The sequence below is a fragment of the Vicia villosa genome, linkage group LG3 (assembly GCF_029867415.1).
Source record: "Vicia villosa cultivar HV-30 ecotype Madison, WI linkage group LG3, Vvil1.0, whole genome shotgun sequence".
In the NCBI taxonomy this organism is placed as follows: Eukaryota; Viridiplantae; Streptophyta; class Magnoliopsida; order Fabales; family Fabaceae; genus Vicia; species Vicia villosa.
The window spans coordinates 202,032,904-202,053,206 of NC_081182.1; the positions used below are offsets into that span (position 1 = coordinate 202,032,904).

The window sequence follows — 20,303 nt, forward strand, 5'->3', positions numbered from 1 at the left end:
TACAATTTCAATGAATAATTAATGCTATTTTTTTATTATATCCTTAAATATTTATTATTCTCTCTCCTTTCAGTTATATAAATTTATCTTCCACATGTCATTAATGAAGGATAATTTTGTAAAAACCTTCGTAATTTTTCATTTTCATTCAACAATTATTATTTTTCTTAATCTGTGTGAAAAGTCTAAAACGACTTATAATAAAAAACGAAGGGAAGGGAGTATATATTTAAACTTAAAAACTTAACTGCTTTATTTCAAAATGGTATTTAAATTTTCTTTAAAAAGATATAAAATGGAAAATAGGGTAATTTTAAATCATTTGTTGCTCATTCTTTATTTAAAAAATTAAAGTTAAACCATTCATATTTTTTGCGGATATGGATTATGTTGCCATACTAGTACCTATTACCAACTACCCCAGTTTGACCTGCTAAAGGTAAAAGGTACTTAAATGAAAGAAATATTTTCTTCATTCTGTTGTCATTTCTTTCCTAAACAAAGTAATGGAGGCCATTCAAAGAGAAACACTCGTCTCACTGTCAAACTCTGTGAAGCTGTTGTTAGAAAAGATTGTTTCTATCTACAGGTTCCGGATCACGAATGGTAGCGCTTCACTCTTGGAAAAGGTGAAGCACACACTGGTGGATCTTCAAGATCTACTTTATTACGCTAACAACAGACTCATCCCCAGTCAAGCTAACAACAAATCGCTGGATATGCTGAGACGTGCTGTTTTTCAAATTTCCAGTTTGCTTTACCAAACTGATTTTTTACGGTATGCTACCCTACTTACTGCCAAGCACCTCAAATTTCATTCTCGTTTAACTTTTTTTCATTCAACTCATTAATGAGTTCTTTCAGGGTGTGTTTGGTTCGAGGTAAATGGAGGGGAGGGGAGGGGAGGGAATGTTTATAATAAATTGTGTTTGGTTCAATTTTTAGGAGGGGAGAGGAGAGGAGGGGAGGGGAGCAAAATCCCTCCATTAAAATCCCTCCCCTCCCCTCCCCCTCATTTGAACTAAACAGACCCTTAATGATTACAGAGTTCTTAAGATAAATATTTGTTAACTACTTAAGAAGATATACTCAGAGCCTTTTGGAGGGATTTTGTTAACTACTTAGAAAATATGTTTGGTTCACGAGGGGAGGGGAGGGATTTTAATAATAATTTACAATTTTATCCTTGTAATTTTATATAAGTGATATGATATTCCATTGTAAAAATTTCATATATATTTTCTTGGAAATAATATTTGTATAACTGAGTGACTAAAAAATCATAACTTATAGCATAATATTAAAAAAATTGAGTACACTTGATTCGTATTATAACTCTCGACACAATAAATTATGTGTTGATAACAAATTTTGAATCCATAAAATAAATTATAATAAAACACAAAAATATAGTAGTTATAATTTTTATTAAATAGAAAATAAAAAATAATTTGAAGTTGAAGAATAATTATAATAAGTTGATGGAAGACTTGGAAGCAATAGATAAAAAATCACAAAAAGAAAAGTAAAAACATGAAAGAAAATAATATTTTTATAATAATAAAATAAAATTGAGGATATTTTAGTAAATATATTAATTTAATTAATATTAAAACTCAGATCCCCTCCCCTCCCCTCCGAATCCCCCCGATTCGGGGGAACGCAAAAACAGACATTTGGAGGGATTTTGCTCCCCTCCCCTCCCCTCCTCTCCCCTCCAAAAAATTGAACCAAACACATTTCATTTTAAATATTCCCTCCCCTCCCCTCCCCTCCCCTCGCTCTACCTCGAACCAAACACATCCTAAGAACTTCTCTCAGTTGAAAGTACTTAAGAAGATATACTCAGAGCCTTTTGTTCTAGGCGGTTATCCATGGTATGTTAAATGATTTACCAATGTATACTTTTACGTTTTTTTGTTTTTTTTTTCTGATCCGACATTGTTTTACTTTAGGAGAATTAATCTGTATCCACATCGGAAAAGTCCACATCGGAACAGTGAAGAAGACTTCGTATCAATTTCTTTGAGGGCTGTGGAAACTACTAATATGTGTGAGGGATGGAGCAGACATGTCAAATATAAGTTTTCTGTTTTCAATCAATTGGATTCCAACATGACAATCACTGACACAAGAGGTGAGGTTTTTTTTTTCCGGTTACACATTGTACATAATTCGTTTCTTAGTAATTCATATTCTAAATTGATTCTTCATACATATATTTGCTAGAATCAATTCTCCACGAATTCAATGAACATCACCTCAACTGGGGTTACTCTCCTTTCATGCCTTTGGTTGAGCTGTGTGATCCAGAAAAGAGATTTGTTGTAAAGGATACTTGTATTATTGGTGTTGAGGTATTTGTTAGTAAATCAACAAATGAGAATCAAACTGTTTCCTTAATCTCTACAAGTCAAACAAGCCACAAGGAAGTTGAATTTCCATTGCACGAGCCGGATGTTCAAGACCCGAAATTGGTGATTTGAAAATTCTTGTAATGATTGTTTATGGCTACCCTTTGGAAAATTGGATAATTTGAAAGAACTCATTATTGAAGGAATGCAATCAGTGGAGACAATTGGTATTGAGTTCTATGGAAGTGGTGGTTCTTCATTTCAACCATTTCCCTCTTTGGAGAGTCTACACTTTGAGAATATGGAAGAGTGGAAGGAATGGGACTTAATTGGAGATACGACTACAACGTTTCCTAATCTAAAAACTTTATCTCTAAGAAAGTGCCCGAAACTGATAGCCGGAAACATAACTAAAAAATTTCCTTTCTTAATTGAGCTTGAGTTAAGAGAATGTCCTTTATTGGTGCATTCAATTCCATTATCTGATCATGTATTTGGGCAACTGATGTTCCCTCTGAATTCTCTTCAACAGCTGACTATAGATAGTTTTCCATCTCTGATGTCGTTCCCAACAAACGGTCTACCAAAAACCTTGAAACTTCTCATTATCAGTAATTGTGAGAATCTAGAATTCCTTCCTCACGATAACTTGCATAATTATACATCGCTTGAGGAATTGAAAATATCTTATAGCTGTAATTCATTGATATCATTTACCTTAGGCACTCTCCCTGTCCTCAAGAGTCTATTTATTGAAGGTTGTATAAATTTGAAATCAATATTAAGTGCAGAAGACGAGTCGGAAAAGAGTCTCTCATTTCTTAGAAGCGTCAAAATATGGGATTGTAATGAACTGGAGTCATTTCCCCAGGTGAATTGGCAACTCCAAACCTCGTTTATATTGCACTGTGAAAGTGTGAGAAACTTCTTTCATTGCCAGAAACAATGAACAATCTAGCTGGACTTCAAGAAATGGAAATTGATAATCTACCAAATCTTCAATCTTTTGTCATAGATGAATTACCTAGCCGTTTACAGAAACTGTCTGTTGGCTTTGTTGGTGGGATTATGTGGAACAATGAGCCAACTTGGGAACATCTCACTTGTCTCTCGGAGTTGCGAGTTAACGGCGTTGATATGGTGAACACGCTGATGGGGCCATTGCTACCTAAAACGCTTGTGAAACTATGCATTTGTGGTCTTAATGATACAAGCATTAATGAGAGGTGGCTTCAACATCTCACTTCTCTCCAAAACCTTGAGATTATTAACGCTCCAAAACTCAAGTCGTTACCAAAGAAAGGATTTCCTTCCTCTCTTTCAGTACTTAGTGTGACTCGCTATCCATTACTGGAAACAAGTTTGCGGAAAAAGCGGGGGAAAGAGTGGCGTAAGATTGCTCAAATTCACTCCATAGTTATTGATGAAGAATTGATCACATGAGTCTTGTTCTAGTGAGTCTTGGAATACTTCTCTTTTTGTTTCTTTCATATTATGTTATCATCAATTATTGTGAATTTCTGCAGTAACACCAAAATACAATATTATAGCTGTAATTCAATGATATCATTTAGCTTGGGTGCTTTCCCTGTCCTCAAGAGTTTGTTTATTGAGGGTTGTATAAATCTGAAACCAATATTAATTGCAGAAGATGTGTCGCAAAAGAGTCTCTCATTTTTTAGAAGCATCAAAATATGGGATTGTAATGAACTTGAGGTATTTCCCCCTGGTGGATTGGCCACTCCAGACCTCGTTCATTTTTCCGTGTGGAAGTGTGAGAAGCTTCCTTTACTACCAGAAAGAATGCACGCTCTAACTGGTCTTCAAGAAATGGCAATTGATAATCTACCAAATTTTCAAGCATTTGTCATAGATGATTTTCCTAGCAGCTTACAAGAACTGACTATTGGTTCTATTGGAGGGATTATGCAGAATTATGGGCCAGCTTGGAAACATTTGACTTGTCTTTCAGTGTTGCGAATTAACGGCGGTGATAACATGTTTATGGGACATTTTCTACCTGCATCACTTGTGACACTATGCATCTATGATCTTAAGGATAAAGTCATTAATGGGAGATGGTTTCAACATCTGAACTCTCTCCAAAAACTTGAAATTGTTAATGCTCCCAAACTCAAGTCCTTGCCAAAAAAGGGATTGCCTTCCTCTCTTTCTCTACTAAGTATCACTTGCTGTCCATTACTGGAAGCAAGTTTGAGAAGGAAGCGAGGGAGAGAATGGCGTAAGATTGCTCAAATCCCTTTCATAATCATCAATGACAAAATGATCACATGAATTTCCTGTCTAGGTGAGTCACTAACTTCTTTTATAAATATCCGATTATACTACATATGTTTTTGTATTATCCAAAGCCTAAACTTTGGTCCTATGCTTAATGAAGTTATATTTTATCCTGAATTATGTTCTTTTGAGACTCTATGTTTAGTTGTTTACCGGTCTTTGATCTTTATCTTGTTTGCAGATCTACAAGGGCTTCAACTGTGATTGATGGCTTGCTCCGAGATAGCGGCAGTGGCATCTCAGGTATGAATTCCTCTTTGATAGGCTTTAACATTACTCATTTTACTGCATGCATGTTCTAATGCTCATCTTTCTTTCCATCTACATTTGTTTACTTCGGTCACTCTTGTGGTTTATTGCAGATTCAGAAAAGGAGGTATAAACAAGTCTTCTGTTTTCCAAAAATGTGTGTTTTGGCTTGTCTTGTATTGGAAAGATGCATGTCATAGATGCTGCACAAAATCATATAGGTAATATTGTGGACAAGCAAAATCATATAGATGAATCTCAAATAAGTTTGTAGCCACATTGGGAATCTTGTTAGTTTCTTATCTACTGTTGTTGTTTTGAACTTGTTTTCTTACAGCTCTAAAGTAGATAAAGTGATAGATTCATGCACTGCTTGTGATTACCTGTGAAAACTATTTTAAACTTGATACAAGAGATGACTCCAAGGCTTTTCAAAAACTAGTATCTTCCTTGGGATTTTCTCTTTATGTTCTTTCTGTGGCATCACCAAAAGGAATTTACAAGGTTTGTTGTATCAAGGAACATAATCAAGATTGAGTGCTCGGTCGTAGGATCAACAAGCAACATAATCAAGAACGAGTGCTCGGTCGTAGGATCATACGATGCTACGTGCCATGGCTTCCGGAGCATACTACGTTCAGAGCAAGACTGTTTTCTGTTGCTGGCGTGGTCAGGATCGAGATATTGAAGCTGGATCATAACTTAGCAGGATACTATAAAGTGTGTGTACATTTTCTTTTTTACTCATATCTTCCATGTATGGTCTTAACTCTTATTTTTACTCACCAATGTACATTTTCGTTTTACTCCTATTTTTACATCATGTTATTTGGTTGTATCATGTAATTTTTGCTCTCATTTCGTTTTAGTTTGTATCATGGTATTTTTGCATATGCAAAATTACTTATTCCTGCTAGGCATTGTTGTCAATCACGATGCGGGCAATGCAAATGGCCAGGCTTGACATGTAGTTTTTCTTGTTGGTAGTTAGTTAGGCTTTATCATGTACTGTATTTGAGCTCCTTTAGAAATACTGGAATAGTAAGTTATAATGTCTGTTTTATTTTCCTAGAATCCTATATATGTTAATTGATTGTAATCTCTTAGCAAACACTGTCCAACTCCATCATCATTAGTTCCTAAAATATTGTCCATGCCTAATATTGTTTGTTTCTGGTTACGGCTGTGTTCGGTTATAAATTGAACACCATCAAACTTGACATGTTATTTTATGTCAGGTTTGTATTTGCTAAACTGGAGGTAGATTCGTCAAATGGTTTTCTCCACAAATCTAAATGATGTCTGGGGAAATATGCAGACCTTCGTTGAGAGGTCTCGACAAAAGCCATGGCACACTCATTCTATATTCCATGCATTAAGAGAAGGAGCATCCAGACCATGAGGAGTAGAGAGCTATGCTGGCAAGAGTTTAGTTAAGCATATCAACAATATATGCAGTTCTGTTACAGATATTGCAGAACCATTTTCTTGACCTGAAAAGAAGACATTTCAATACATGAAATAAATTTCTATTTTCCCACCTAGATTTGATTTTGAAATAACAGTAGTAAATCTTTAACTTTTTTTGCTCTATCTAGAACCCATATCAACAGTTCATCTTGTAAAGTAAACTTTTTATCGGTCTTTAACTGTAGCCGACAACCAATACAATATATGATTGGAGGTATACTGTCAACTTTCACATCGACAACTTGATGATTTGGTTGTCATTTGAAATATAGATTTTGTATTTTTGAAGAGTTTTGGGTAGGGTTTAAAAAAAATGGAAAGAATATGGTGTGTATGAATTTCTATTTCTTCACATGAAATATATTGATATTGTTCAGATTTTAGAATCTGACAATTTTGAAAACACATCCTAGATTCTAGAATCTAAAGATCATTTTTGTGAAAACTAGTGGATTTAAAGAGATTTAATTGATGGAAAAAGAAGCTATGGCACAAATATTGTAGGCTAAAAGTAAGGCAAGTGAAAATGATACATTTGCTAATCATAACTTGTTTCAATTTTCTATTTCAATTAATTATCAACAATAATGTGCAAAAGACTCTTTGCAATTTCGATCTTTATAGTGTAGGAATGATTTTTGAGCCTGTCAGGGTACTCAGGTCACATATGCCTGTCATTTCTTCATCCTGTTTTTGAGCCACTTAGCAATGATTTGTTGTTACTTATTAAACTCATGTCACCTTAACAATTGAAGTAAAGGGGTCAAACTTCAAAACTGTGTTGAAACTAAATGACAAATTATTTGAACAGTAACCCTTAAGTGTCAAGACCTATAAACATTGTCATTAACCTTTATCGTTCACTCTCTTAAAAGTTTATTTACAAACAAATCATTAACCAACTATTTTCAGACCTACATGTATAGAAAACTAGTTGTGTTTTAGGCCACTGCTTATATTACCTTGCTTAGCTTAATGGTATTATAGTGAAAATAAACAAATGAAGTAAGCTAATAAAGTGATGGAAAATAAACTGGTTCATTTATAAAAGAGATGCCACTGCTATGCAAAGCTTGCTAAAACATGTCCAATATCAAATTTGTCATGAGGATCACTATGATATATAAGTCACATCAATGTTATTTACAACTAACTTAAAGATCATGTCTCTCAAATCAAAATATGCACACAAAAAATGCAGCCTGTAAGAAAACACTGCTCCTCTTTGATTATTATGAGTACGGATCCACAACTGCATCCAGCACTCCACAGCTAAGCAGTTGCTGCAAAATTAACTCTGACAGATAATTGCTGCTCGTCGTAGTTACTCCAGCAATCATCTCCTTTCTGAAACCTGTAAGAAAACCAGGAGAGATATGGGAGTAAATAATAGTCACAGAGAAATGTGAAGCTAAATGAGTAATGTTTAAAAGTTATCAAAGAGGAAATTTATACCTGAGACTGAGAGCCATTGCTTCCATCTTGGTTCCAATCACACAATTACAGGCCCCTGGTTGATCTGCAAACAGGCTAAAGAATAAAAATATCTCAAAAATGTTACACAATTAATTGATGTTGTAAAAAATAAAAAACATCAACTTGATATTGTGGTGTTGTTGTAAACTTGTAAGAAAACCATCTTCGGCAATAGATTGAAGTTTTGGAAGATTTTGAATTTCCATTTTCTTAAGGCTTGCTAGAAGTGCAAAAGCTTCTTAGTTCTTACACTTTTGCTTTGCACCATAAAATGGTTCACCAGTCACCACAATGATCTCCAGCTACTAGCTTTCTAATCATTATTAACTTTGGCTGTTTAAAAATATATATATGTTCATCACAAGAAAATGTTTGATTCAGGTTCAGTTACAATTTATTGATGAAACCAGTGTTTTATCTACTTTTGAACTGTAGTAAGATAACCGGTTAGAAACTATAACCAAAATTTATTTGAAATTCTTGTGCCAAAGAAGGACAAGAAAAACTCACTAAATTAATTTTAAAAGCCCACAACAATAACTAAGCAATTTGAGCAGCATCTTTAACAAACGCCTTCCAAACACAATTGATGTCAAAAACACTTTTTTCACAAAACAGAGATTTTGAGCATTCAAACATGCATGCAGGTAAAGGAGTAGTATTAAAATCTATCAAAGAGGAAACTTATACCTTAGATTCCAGTACTGCCATCTTGTTGCAAGTCATCAATCCCACATGAAGCCCTTGGTCAATCTGCAAACAGGAGAGAGGCGAATTAAATTGAAAATAAATAATACACAACAAAACATAAAGTCTCAAAAATCAAAACATAATTAAGAACCAAATAACTTTCTTAAGCATTTTTATCTCATACATGACAAGCAAGGGTAGAAGGCTAATCACCTTAAGAAACATTTTTCTGCTAGGCATCGGTGTCGATCATGATACAGTCAATGCAACAGGCCAAACTTGACATGTAGTTTTTCTTGTTGGTAGTTAGTTAGGCTTTACCATGTACTGTATTTGTGCACCTTTTGAAATACTGGAATAGTAAGTTATAGTAATTTAGAATGCTTGTTTTATTTTCCTCGAATCCTATATATGTTAATTCATTGTAATCTCTTAACAAACACTGTCTAACTCCATCATCATTAGTTCCTAAAATACTGTCCATGCTTAATATTGTTTGTTTCTGGTTACGGCTGTGTTCGATTATAAATTGAACACCATCAAACTTGACATGTTATTTTATGTCAGATTTGTATTTGCTAAACTGAAGGTAGAATTGTCAAATGGTTTGCTAAACTTGACCTTCGTTGAGATGTCATCGACAAAAGCCATGGCACATTCATCCTATATTCCACGCATTCAGAAAAGGAGCATCCAGACCACGAGGAGTAGAGAGCCATGCTGTCAAGAGTTTAGTTACTCATATCGTAGAATCATCTTTTCATTGCTAAGTGGCTCAAAATCAGGATGAAGGAATGTTACAATATTTACATTACTGAGTTGGCAATTTTTACAATAAACATTGTATAGGTTTTATTAAGCATTTTATAGATTGAAAGACACACACAAGTCAAGTATTGCAATAGAAACACAAGATGATTCCGAAATACAATAGATAATAATAATAATAAAGGGAGGGGGCTACAGAAGAACCCTAAAAACTATTTAGTTTGAATTTGAATCAGAAAGGAAGAATCGAATATGATCAAGGAAAGTCAAATGTTGAGGTCTATCATTACGCTTAACATACCCAATAGTTTCTTTCTCCGTATAACACTTGAACCCTTGTTTACCATTCTTGTTCCACATCTCCATCGCGTAGCTCCCGTGGGCGTAATACGCCTCGGCGCATGTTATCTTTGCCTCCATCTCCTCCTCACCGGAAGGAACAGGAACCACCTTGATAGGGAGACGCTCGTAGTGACCGCGCGAGGTTCCTTCCAGTTCGTCCATTCTGGATAGCCCGTCTGCAGAGACGGAGTAGAGTTCTCCGTGGACAGATTGACCCGACCCGGGAATGTTGAGAAGGAAGGGGACTCGGTAGGGGCCACATACAAGAGGGTAATTTTGGACCGTGCGGTAGGTTCCGATGAAAGAGGCGTCGCCCTTCAGGATTAGGTCTTGGAGAAGGGGGTGGTTCGAGAAGTTTCTTTTTAATGTTCCGTACGTGAATATCAAGGCGGCGGCTTCTTTGCCGGAAACGTCTGCCTCCGCAACCATATTTTCAGAATTGAAATGGAATACAATGGATTCTCGTATTCATTCCATTCACAGGAACCTCTGAATTTTATATTATTCTACCTCTTTTCTTCTTTTTTTTTTTTTAATTATTATTATTATTATTGAAAATGAGGGTGCCAAGTATATTTTTGGGTACCTGACTAAATCCTCGTGAAAAAAATCTTACATTACTTAATATAATAAAGATATGTATGTGAATTTAAAATACAGTTCCATTAACTGATCAATTTTTTAAAATTGGTTATTTGAATAGATTTTTATTTTCCAATATTCAATTAAATCCTTCCAATAACCATATTTCTATATTATTTATTTAAATAGTCAAATTTTATTTTGAAAATAAGTGTACGAAGTAAAATATTTTTAAAAATATTTATACAAATAAAATCAACATTATGTAAATTTTTTTTTTAATAATTTAAAAACCAACAAATAAATTATGTTTGAGTAAATAGATAAATAAGCCAAATTTTTTATACTATAGATGTCCCAATTGATGCCAACGGCCCGATGTCCATCGGTGAGATTGAAAAATTCGGAAAAAATGGAGAACACAATTACCAATGTTTTCATTGTATATAAATTAAAGAATTTAAAATATATGTCACACATTTCAAGAGTTGAGATCCTCTCCATTTCTTCAAAGAATTGAAGAGGATCTTTAGTATCTCAAGTAAGATTACTAAATTGTTGCTAAAAGCCATATGTAATGGTCTAAACTTGAAATCAAATTTATGCATTTTTTTACTATCAAGTGTATAAACTATATAAATTTTATTACTTATTTTACTATCAATGTGTGTAAGGTGTTGGAGCTAGGAGTTATGGTACACTCAGTTATCATTGGAATGTCTTTAGGTACCTCACAAAGCAATTGATACCATAAAGCCTCTCCTTGTGGCTTTGTCTTTCCATCAACTTTTTGAAGGAATAGGGCTTGGTGGTTCCTTATCTCAGGTATTTTAAGTTTAAACTAATACATTCTGTTTGTGAGTTGTGTGTGGATGTTTCCAAAGCAGTTTGGAAAGCAAATTACTGCTAATTGGAACAAAATTTATGCAGGCTACATTTGAATCTAGGTCCGCAGCACTTATGTCTACATTTTTCACACTAACAGCACCAATTGGGATAGTACTGTTTTTTCCTTTATGTTTATTTCTGACTTTTCCTTTATGTTCTCTTCATTTCTGCTTGATTATATTTTCTTTTTTGACTTATCACCATTGGTATAGTCCGGTTCGGGGTTCTCCTTAGCGGTCAGTTCTGGCATTAAATGGGTCTATCCCCCTCCCGATTACAATTGGGGGATCGAACCGTGGTTCTCCCTACCAAGTCCAGCATCAATCACCACTGAACCAACTAACTATTGGTTTTTGATTGAATTCTTGACGACATTAGTTGCCTCTATTTTCATTTATATCACTATTTGTAATTATTATTTTACATTTCTAATACCTATCTCCTATAAGACTTGTGCTTTAACCTTCTGCATAATAGATTCAATGGAAGGTAATTGAGCTATTTTTAGTTGACATAAAATAATGTCCACATATTAACCAATATAGAATGTACATAATGACTTCATATAAGGTTAATTACATTAGAAATTATTACTACCTCTAGTTCTTAAAAGACCCAAAACAGCACCAGCTGTGGCACAAAGCAGCAACTGTCAAGCTTTAGATTGTCTAACCAAAACAATTTTTATAAGCTAATACTTAGTCGTTACGATACTTTTTCCGCCCCCACTTCACCACTTTGAAAAGCCTACTTAGCTTGAGCAGGCGAGCGGAGTCAAGTCAAGCTAACGCTTCCCTATCCCGATCTAGAAAGGATTTCTTCTATTCTTCACATTCCTATAATGAACTGCTTACCGCGAAAATCCCAAGCGAGTAGAAAAAGAGAAATGCTAACTATTGCCCTCAGGACAATGGTTAAACATTCCAAAATAGTAAATTTATCTCGGTAATCTACGTATTTAATGTCTCGAAAATTGAAATATTAAATTTTTTATAAAATATTTTCTTTTTTTAGAATGCTTAACCATTGCCCTGAGTACACAAGTTAGCAAGACCTTAAAAAAAAAGTTTATTTTTAGGTTCATTGAAGAATTAATATATCAAGACTACACATAATTCCAGGGTCGGTCATGACTTTTAAGAGGTCCGGGGCAAATAATAAAAGTGGGCCCCTAATAAAATAACTGAGCAATTAATTTTAAATTTTAATTTTTTTTATTTTATTTTTAAATTAAAGGTTAATGATTATATATAAATATAAAAACGCAACCGAGCAAAGAATTTGATTAACTTGGTTGATCATTGTAGAACTTATTTTTTAATAGCACGAGTTCGATTTCATCTTAAGGATTAGATTAAATTTTTAGATTAAGTTTATGATTCCAGACACAAAAGTTTTAACATATATAAAAATATTACATGATTTTATGAGAATTGTTTTTAAAAAAATTATTAAAAATTATTTTTTATAAATTAAGAAAATAATTTTGACATCTAATTAGTTAGGTCTTTATCATTAAAGATTAAAATCATATAGTTTTTTAAAACGATATATCCAAAAGAAAATTAAAAATAATATTATATTTGTGATATTTTAAAATTTAAAAAATAATATTATTAGATCAATTTTAATAAATAAATAACTAAGTATTTTAACTATAGATTAAAAATCCCTTACCATTAGTTTAAAGAATAAAATTAGCCATGTTAGCTGTTTTGCAGTTTCTAAATATATTCTATTTATTATATAACACTTAAGTTTTCAAAGGCCCAAAACTAAAATTTTGAGGCCCTATTTTTAGTGAGGCCCTGGGCTATGGGCCTGCTTGTCCTGGTCCAGGGCCGGCCCTGTTAGACGCTGGCCTAAGGATCTAGAGGGGGGGTGAATAGATCTCACAGAGTTTTTCGGAATTATTTCGAACTAAAGCGAAAGCGGTTCTGAATCGACTTGCGTCTATTCCGGACCGTTATTGCAAGGGTCGTATATGTGACAAAACCACAAGATAATTGAGATTAACGATGAAGTGATATGTTATCGAATCAATACGTTTCACAGCTGAAAATCAATTAACTTCTAAATTGACAAACTTTGGTTTGCAATGCAGTAATAATGGAATAAGCAAAAAGACAAACACTTGGTGATAATGTTCAAATTGATGATGATTCAAGATGTGGTGAATTGTGATGTTTATGCAGAACCTTAATTCACAATTTTAACACTTGAATCGTTAATCAATTTTGCAATTATGACCAACTATGAACAGAACGTAAATGAAAAGATAAAAGCGACAAGAACACGATATTTGTTCAGGCAGTTCGTCGATCGTCCTCGCTACGACTACGTCTGCCCCCAATTCCAAATTGAAATTGGGAAATCTTCCATTAATGTTGAAAGTAGTATATACAAAGAAGAAAACAAAGCGATAAACAATAAACCGAATTTGTCGATCCTTTGAATCTTCTTCCCCCTTAATCTTGAGTCAGATCAAGGTGATCCAAGAGCTTCACTTGATCCCTTTTCTGCAGTGTCTTGAATTGCCTTGAACCCTTGTTCTTCAATCTTCACACTCAGATGGATCCTCGATGAAACCTCTTGATAAAAACCCCCAAGAAACACCTATCTTGGAGGACAAAACCCTCGGATTTTATTCACCAAAAAACCCCACAAATCTTCACCCACTAGGAATCTTCAATTCCGTTCCATGGACGTTATCGAACTCGATCACTAACCCTCAACGCAAGAATGATTATGTGTAATTGTGTTGGAGATGACGAAGAACGAAGATGAGAAGCCTTTGTGTATCTTTCAGTCGTTGGTGTTATGTGCAATAATTGAACCTTAGATAATATATGTGAGTTGCTGGTATGTTGGAGCAGAGTGAACACATGATTTGGGAAGTTTTTAGCAGATAGGTCGACCTACCTTGGTGCTTAGGTCGACCTAACAGAGGTAAGAATGAGTCAGAATGAATTTGTTGCCAGTTGAGTCGACCTATTGCTAGGTTAGGTCGACCTAGAATCAGTTAATTCAGCTTTTTGAAGAATTCTTCAGATTAGGTCGACCTGTGGATGTGAGTGGGTCGACCTAACAGTGATATGATAAAAACTCTTCAGTTTAGGTCGACCTGGGAGTGTGGTTAGGTCGACCTACTTGTGGTATTTCTGAAACTTTCTTATTTTCTTAGTTTTGAGTCGACCTAGATATATTGCAGGTCGACCTGATTTGTCTTGAATAGCCAACCTAGCATTTCCTTGAGTTCTTTTGCTTAAGCCTTGTTGTTTGTTTGCTTGTGGAGTTTGCCATGGATCAAAAACTTCTTTGTGAATGTGACCTTGTATTTACATTCTCCCCCTTTTTGATGATGGCAAACACTCAATGACATCTCATGATGGCAAACAATCAGTGACATCTCTAGCAGAACAAGTAGTGATTGCTCCCCCATACTCTCAGCATCTATTCCCCGTACTCTCAGCATCTATCTCCCCCTTTGACAACATAAAAAAAAAAGAAATGCACGAGTAATAGAAACAAGAGACAGTATAAAATAGATAAGGCAGGAACGTAGCACACATAATCGTTAACAGAAGCAAGTAGAGGTGACATAATATCCAAAAAAAAAAACTTTTAATGTTACAACCAAGCACACATAATACTCAGACAAATTTAAAAGAAAACTAAACTAAGTACTTAGAAATCTTTAGTAAATATTCATGACAATGATGGAATGAGATGTAATGATATGATGGAATGAAAAGATATGCATCCTAACGCCTTCCCCGTCTTCCTCTTCCTCTTTGAAATGTTTGAGGACGGTCTTCTTCAACTTGTTCCAACAGATCAAGCACGGAGTGGTTTAGAGTATTGAAGCTTTGACTTATGTTGGCATGACGATGCAATGCCGTTTCCTCAAACTGATTCTGTCTTAGAGTCAAGTTGGAGGCAAAAGTCTCAAAATCGCTTTTGTGGTCTTGAACCAGGCTGTATAGTGATTGATATTGACGTTGTTGTTCGTCATATCGATCTTGTTGAAGTTGTTGCATGTTCTGGAACTGAAGCTGCTGTGTGTCGAAGTGTTGTTGCTGTAGGAGTTGCATATTTTCAAGCATGGAGATGATGTTGGACTGATCCGGCGGAGGTGGAGCAGTGTATCCCCAAGGGATATCCTCTTATTGTGAAGGAACATATCTCCAATTTGCATCTGTATCTTGTGCAACATCTTCCATGTGGTGATCATCATCATTTGCATTATCTTGATCAAGTCCTTCTTCTTCATTTCCTGCATTGTTTCCAAACTCCGTGGGATCATCATAATTGTAAATAACCTTCCCTGTTCCCTTTTGAATGAGATAGTAGGTTTTCCTAACTGGATTCCAATGGTATCCCATAAGATTCAAGGTGGTTTGTGAGAATTCTTGAGATTGGTGTATGCTGATGTAGTGTAAGTGGTCAAGCCGCATGCCGAAGTGATTGACAATTGTTTGAATGATTGATCCATAACACAGGGCTGTAGTTTTCTGTTGGACCTCATGAAACTTAGCAGCTAGGAAGTAAGGCCAATGTATACGCGTTCTGTTTTGCAGCAGATACATGAGCACAACTTCATTCCTTTCAATTATTGAGTACCCTCCTGCTCTTGGTCGAATGATTCTTGAGATGACCCAATTTAGGAGCCTAGGATCTTGCTTCAGGTGACCGGCTGTTATTGTTTCATTAGGTCTGTCAAATATGGAATGGTCTTTGAGTATAAACTTCATGTAGGCCACATGGTCATAGTTTCCCGGTACATCCCCGTCTTCCATACAGAATTCATCACCTACAATTTTGAGACCAAAGATACTAATCCAAGCCCGTTTGTCAACAACATGCGACCTAGAGCCCATTTTGAATCGGAAATTACAACCATCCCCTTTTGTAAATCCTGCATAGAAAGCCCGGTTGAGATGATGAACCAGAGGCAATTTCCTTTCCCTTTCTTGATTTTGGAGGCATGGTTGTTGATGATTTGTGTGAGAGGGATGATTTTTGACACTCTTTGAACTTGAGGAATTAGGGTTGGCCGTACACAACGATATGAGAATGAGTGGGAATGAAAAGAGGAAGGGTTATGAATGATGGGGATGGGTCGGGTCGACCAACAGACCCAAATTTGGGAATTTTTGAAGCAGTAGGTCGACCTAAATGAAGGCTGGGTCGACCTAACAGAGAAGCCTTTAAAAAATTGCAGATTAGGTCGACCTAAAAAGAGGGTAGGTCGACGTAACTTGGCATTTTTGGTTTCTGCTGAAAGTTTTCTTCTGTAGGTCGACTCAGATGCAGGTTAGGTCGACCTAAGTTGCTTCAAATGTTTAAAATGCCTTAGGGATGTTACTATATGATGCATTTATGCTTAGTTACTTGCTTGTATGCCCAAAACATGATATGTTATAAATGGAGATGATAGACACATATATGTAATTGAGATATATAGATAAACATATATGAAGTCACTATAAGCATGTTAATTGATAGCATATTATAGTATGAATAAAATTTTTGGAAGTGAACAATAAACATGTTACCGCTTTCTCAATATGTAGGTGTTTTGTCATCATTGTGTGGAATCCTCTTGTCAGTGTGCCATACTCCTAGATTTGATGATGAATTGTCTTGATAGAATGTTTCACAACTTGATTGCTTGATTTTGCGAAAAACTCATCTAGTATCGATTACTTGATGTTCTCCCGGATGCGGGACATGGTCCCAAACATTATTCTGCTTAGAATAGGTTTAAATTTCCTTGCAATGCAACTTGCCAATTGCACATCAAGTAATGCGTCCTTTGTGTTTTTTGGGTTAACTTGTATTTGTGATGTATCTTATACATTAGTGGTGGCCAGGTCACCTACATTTCCTTTGCCAAGAATAGTTCTTCATAGATGACATACCAAAAAGTGATATGTCTCCCTTTATGTGTCTTGAGCATCAGCTATCAAGGAACCACCACCTTTCGGCGATGTCAAGACACTTTTCCTGCAAAATTAATTTAGAATAGAAGGTCCCCAATCTTCATTGGGTCCTAGGTGGTGAGTATAGAAGTTGTTGCACTTAGGCAACCATTGAAATACTCCTTTAGGAACTAAAATTCTCCTAAATTTGCATTTTTCAATGGTATGTCCCTTTTTGCAACAATAATGACAGGTAATATGATGAGAATATGCTGTTTTGCTAGTTGATACTTTTGGTACAAAAGTGTATTTACTATATAAAGGAGTATACGATCTTTTGAACTTATTTGGATCAACCGCAAAAGTCACTTTTGGTTGTAGAGCCTTGTCTAACTTGGCTTTTAGATCTCTTACTTCTTTTTGCCAAATGTGACATGTCTCACAACCAAACCATGATGTAGGATTTATTTCAACTTTATCCTTTTGAATGTCTAGCATAGATTGTTTTAAAGCTTCCATATCCTTTTCGGTTTTCTCAACTTTTGATTCAAGATATGAAAAGATTTTCTTATTTGAGGCCAAAAGTTTGAAAGCTTTAATTGCATCTCTATGTAATTCTTCAAAAGCAAGTTTTAGTTGAGAATGAGATACCTTATCTACGAGTTCAGGTTTAAGATGACTTACAGCTTTCTTTTTCTTGTGTTGATGAGCCATAAAACATAGGTTTGCTGATTTTTCTTCATCGCTTGATGAGCTTTCACTAGATGAATCACTTTCCCATGCTATGTAGGCTCTCTTAGATTTGTTATGACCTTTGCTTTGGTTTTTCTCTTTTTCCTTCTTAAGGTATGGACAATCCGGTTTGTAGTGACCGGCTTTCCCACAATTAAAGCAAGGACCTTTGATTTTTCCTTTGTTGTCGTCATCTTGTTTGAACTTGTTTGATTGCTTTCTATAGTTGATCAAGCCTTTGTCAGAATGTTTTGCTCCATTTTTCTTTAGATATTTGTTGTATCTTCGCACAAACAGTCCCATTTCCTCATCATCGGAGTCTTCGTCATCACTTGTATCACTATCCTCTAGCTCTTGTCTTGAGGTCTTGGAGCTTGAAGCTTTTAGAGCTATTGACTTCTTCTCTACCTCTTTCTCCATGTTCTTTTCTTTCTTTGCCCTTTTCTCATGCATGTCAAGGCATTTAAGGTGTTGTTCATGTTCCTCTAGTTTACCAAAGAGAGTGGTAATGTCTAAGGTGTTTAGATCATTTGCTTCCTTTATTGCTGTAACCTTGGGTTGCCATTCCCTGTTCAAGCATCTTAAGATTTTGTTAGTAGCAACTGCATTGGAAACAGGTCTATCAAGAGAATTTAACCGATTTTTCAGGTGAACGAATCTCTTCTGCATGTTTTCGATGGATTCACCATCTTCCATGTGGAAGAGTTCGAACTCTTGAGTTAACGTATTGATCCTAGCTAGTTTGACATCATCCGTTCCCTCGTGGGCAACTTGCAATGTGTCCCACATAGCTTTAGCGGATCTACAATGGGAAACGCGATAGTATTCATCAACTCCTAGAGCTGAGATTAGAATGTTTCTCGCTTTCCAATCGTATGCATATCTCTTTTCATCTTCAGCATCCCAAGTATTTTCTGGTTTTGGAACAACTGCACCAGCTGCATTTGTCATGGTGATCTGAAAGGGACCATTGACAATAGCTGTCCAGATGTTCCTATCAATTGCATTGATGTGGACACACATACAATCCTTCCAATAGCCATAGTTTTCACCGTTGAAAACTGGAGCTCTATTGTGAGCCCCTTTAGGTCCGGAAGCCATCTTTCCAATAAGTGTTTCACGTAGCACGGAATAAACCAGAGCTCTTGATGCCACTTGTTAGACGCTGGCCTGAGGATCTAGAGGGGGTGAATAGATCTCACAGAGTTTTTCGGAATTATTTCGAACTAAAGCGAAAGCGGTTCTGAATCGACTTGCGTCTATTCCGGACCGTTATTGCAAGGGTCGTATATGTGACAAAACCATAAGATAATTGAGATTAACGATGAAGTGATATGTTATCGAATCAATACGTTTCACAGCTGAAAATCAATTAACTTCTAAATTGACAAACTTTGGTTTGCAATGCAGTAATAATGGAATAAGCAAAAAGACAAACACTTGGTGATAATGTTCAAATTGATGATGATTCAAGATGTGGTGAATTGTGATGTTTATGCAGAACCTTAATTCACAATTTTAACACTTGAATCGTTAATCAATTTTGCAATTATGACCAACTATGAACAGAACGTAAATGAAAAGATAAAAGCGACAAGAATACGATATTTGTTCAGGCAGTTCGTCGATCGTCCTCGCTACGACTACGTCTGCCCCCAATTCCAAATTGAAATTGGGAAATCTTCCATTAATGTTGAAAGTAGTATATACAAAGAAGAAAACAAAGCGATAAACAATAAACCGAATTTGTCGATCCTTTGAATCTTCTTCCCCCTTAATCTTGAGTCAGATCAAGGTGATCCAAGAGCTTCACTTGATCCCTTTTCTGCAGTGTCTTGAATTGCCTTGAACCCTTGTTCTTCAATCTTCACACTCAGATGGATCCTCGATGAAACCTCTTGATAAAAACCCCCAAGAAACACCTATCTTGGAGGACAAAACCCTCGGATTTTATTCACCAAAAAACCCCACAAATCTTCACCCACTAGGAATCTTCAATTCCGTTCCATGGACGTTATCGAACTCGATCACTAACCCTCAACGCAAGAATGATTATGTGTAATTGTGTTGGAGATGACGAAGAACGAAGATGAGAAGCCTTTGTGTATCTTTCAGTCGTTGGTGTTATGTGCAATAATTGAACCTTGGATAATATATGTGAGTTGCTGGTATGTTGGAGCAGAGTGAACACATGATTTGGGAAGTTTTTAGCAGATAGGTCGACCTACCTTGGTGCTTAGGTCGACCTAACAGAGGTAAGAATGAGTCAGAATGAATTTGTTGCCAGTTGAGTCGACCTATTGCTAGGTTAGGTCGACCTAGAATCAGTTAATTCAGCTTTTTGAAGAATTCTTCAGATTAGGTCGACCTGTGGATGTGAGTGGGTCGACCTAACAGTGATATGACAAAAACTCTTCAGTTTAGGTCGACCTGGGAGTGTGGTTAGGTCGACCTACTTGTGGTATTTCTGAAACTTTCTTGTTTTCTTAGTTTTGAGTCGACCTAGATATATTGCAGGTCGACCTGA

At 35.6% G+C, this 20,303-nt stretch overlaps 2 protein-coding genes across 13 annotated transcripts; one reads left to right on the forward strand and one right to left on the reverse strand.

The window, feature by feature from the left end:
• Positions 1 to 420: 420 nt before the first annotated feature.
• LOC131593304 (uncharacterized) lies at positions 421 to 7,278 on the forward strand. 7 transcript variants are annotated; one of them, XR_009280886.1, is made up of 7 exons: positions 427 to 778; positions 1,956 to 2,137; positions 2,230 to 4,662; positions 4,837 to 4,898; positions 5,018 to 5,125; positions 5,242 to 5,626; positions 6,143 to 7,278. XR_009280886.1 is itself a non-coding variant. In XM_058865754.1 (4 exons), the coding sequence occupies exons 1-3, from the start codon at positions 507 to 509 to the stop codon at positions 4,857 to 4,859; spliced, it is 477 nt and encodes a 158-aa protein (XP_058721737.1). In that variant the 5' UTR covers positions 423 to 506; the 3' UTR covers positions 4,860 to 4,898; positions 5,242 to 6,136. The 7 variants fall into 7 exon arrangements, 1 of the variants encoding a protein (XP_058721737.1); XR_009280887.1 differs by lacking the exon at positions 6,143 to 7,278 and having other exon boundaries at positions 428 to 778; positions 2,230 to 3,808; positions 4,003 to 4,662; positions 5,242 to 6,136; XR_009280884.1 differs by lacking the exon at positions 6,143 to 7,278 and having other exon boundaries at positions 428 to 778; positions 5,242 to 6,136.
• Positions 7,279 to 7,368: 90 nt separating this feature from the next.
• LOC131593303 (putative gamma-glutamylcyclotransferase At3g02910) lies at positions 7,369 to 10,148 on the reverse strand. Of its 6 annotated transcripts, XR_009280880.1 has the most exons (5): positions 9,610 to 10,148; positions 9,162 to 9,260; positions 8,754 to 8,892; positions 8,541 to 8,603; positions 7,844 to 7,904 (listed from the first exon to the last, which is right to left on the reverse strand). XR_009280880.1 is itself a non-coding variant. In XM_058865753.1 (3 exons), exons 1-2 carry the CDS (start codon positions 10,077 to 10,079, stop codon positions 7,875 to 7,877), a joined length of 489 nt encoding a protein of 162 aa, XP_058721736.1. In that variant the 5' UTR covers positions 10,080 to 10,145; the 3' UTR covers positions 7,369 to 7,728; positions 7,830 to 7,874. The 6 variants fall into 6 exon arrangements, 2 of the variants coding, with proteins under 2 accessions (XP_058721736.1, XP_058721735.1); XR_009280883.1 differs by lacking the exons at positions 8,754 to 8,892; positions 9,162 to 9,260 and adding an exon at positions 7,655 to 7,728 and having other exon boundaries at positions 7,830 to 7,893; positions 9,610 to 10,145; XR_009280882.1 differs by lacking the exons at positions 8,754 to 8,892; positions 9,162 to 9,260 and adding an exon at positions 7,666 to 7,728 and having other exon boundaries at positions 7,830 to 7,904; positions 9,610 to 10,145.
• Positions 10,149 to 20,303: the final 10,155 nt, after the last annotated feature.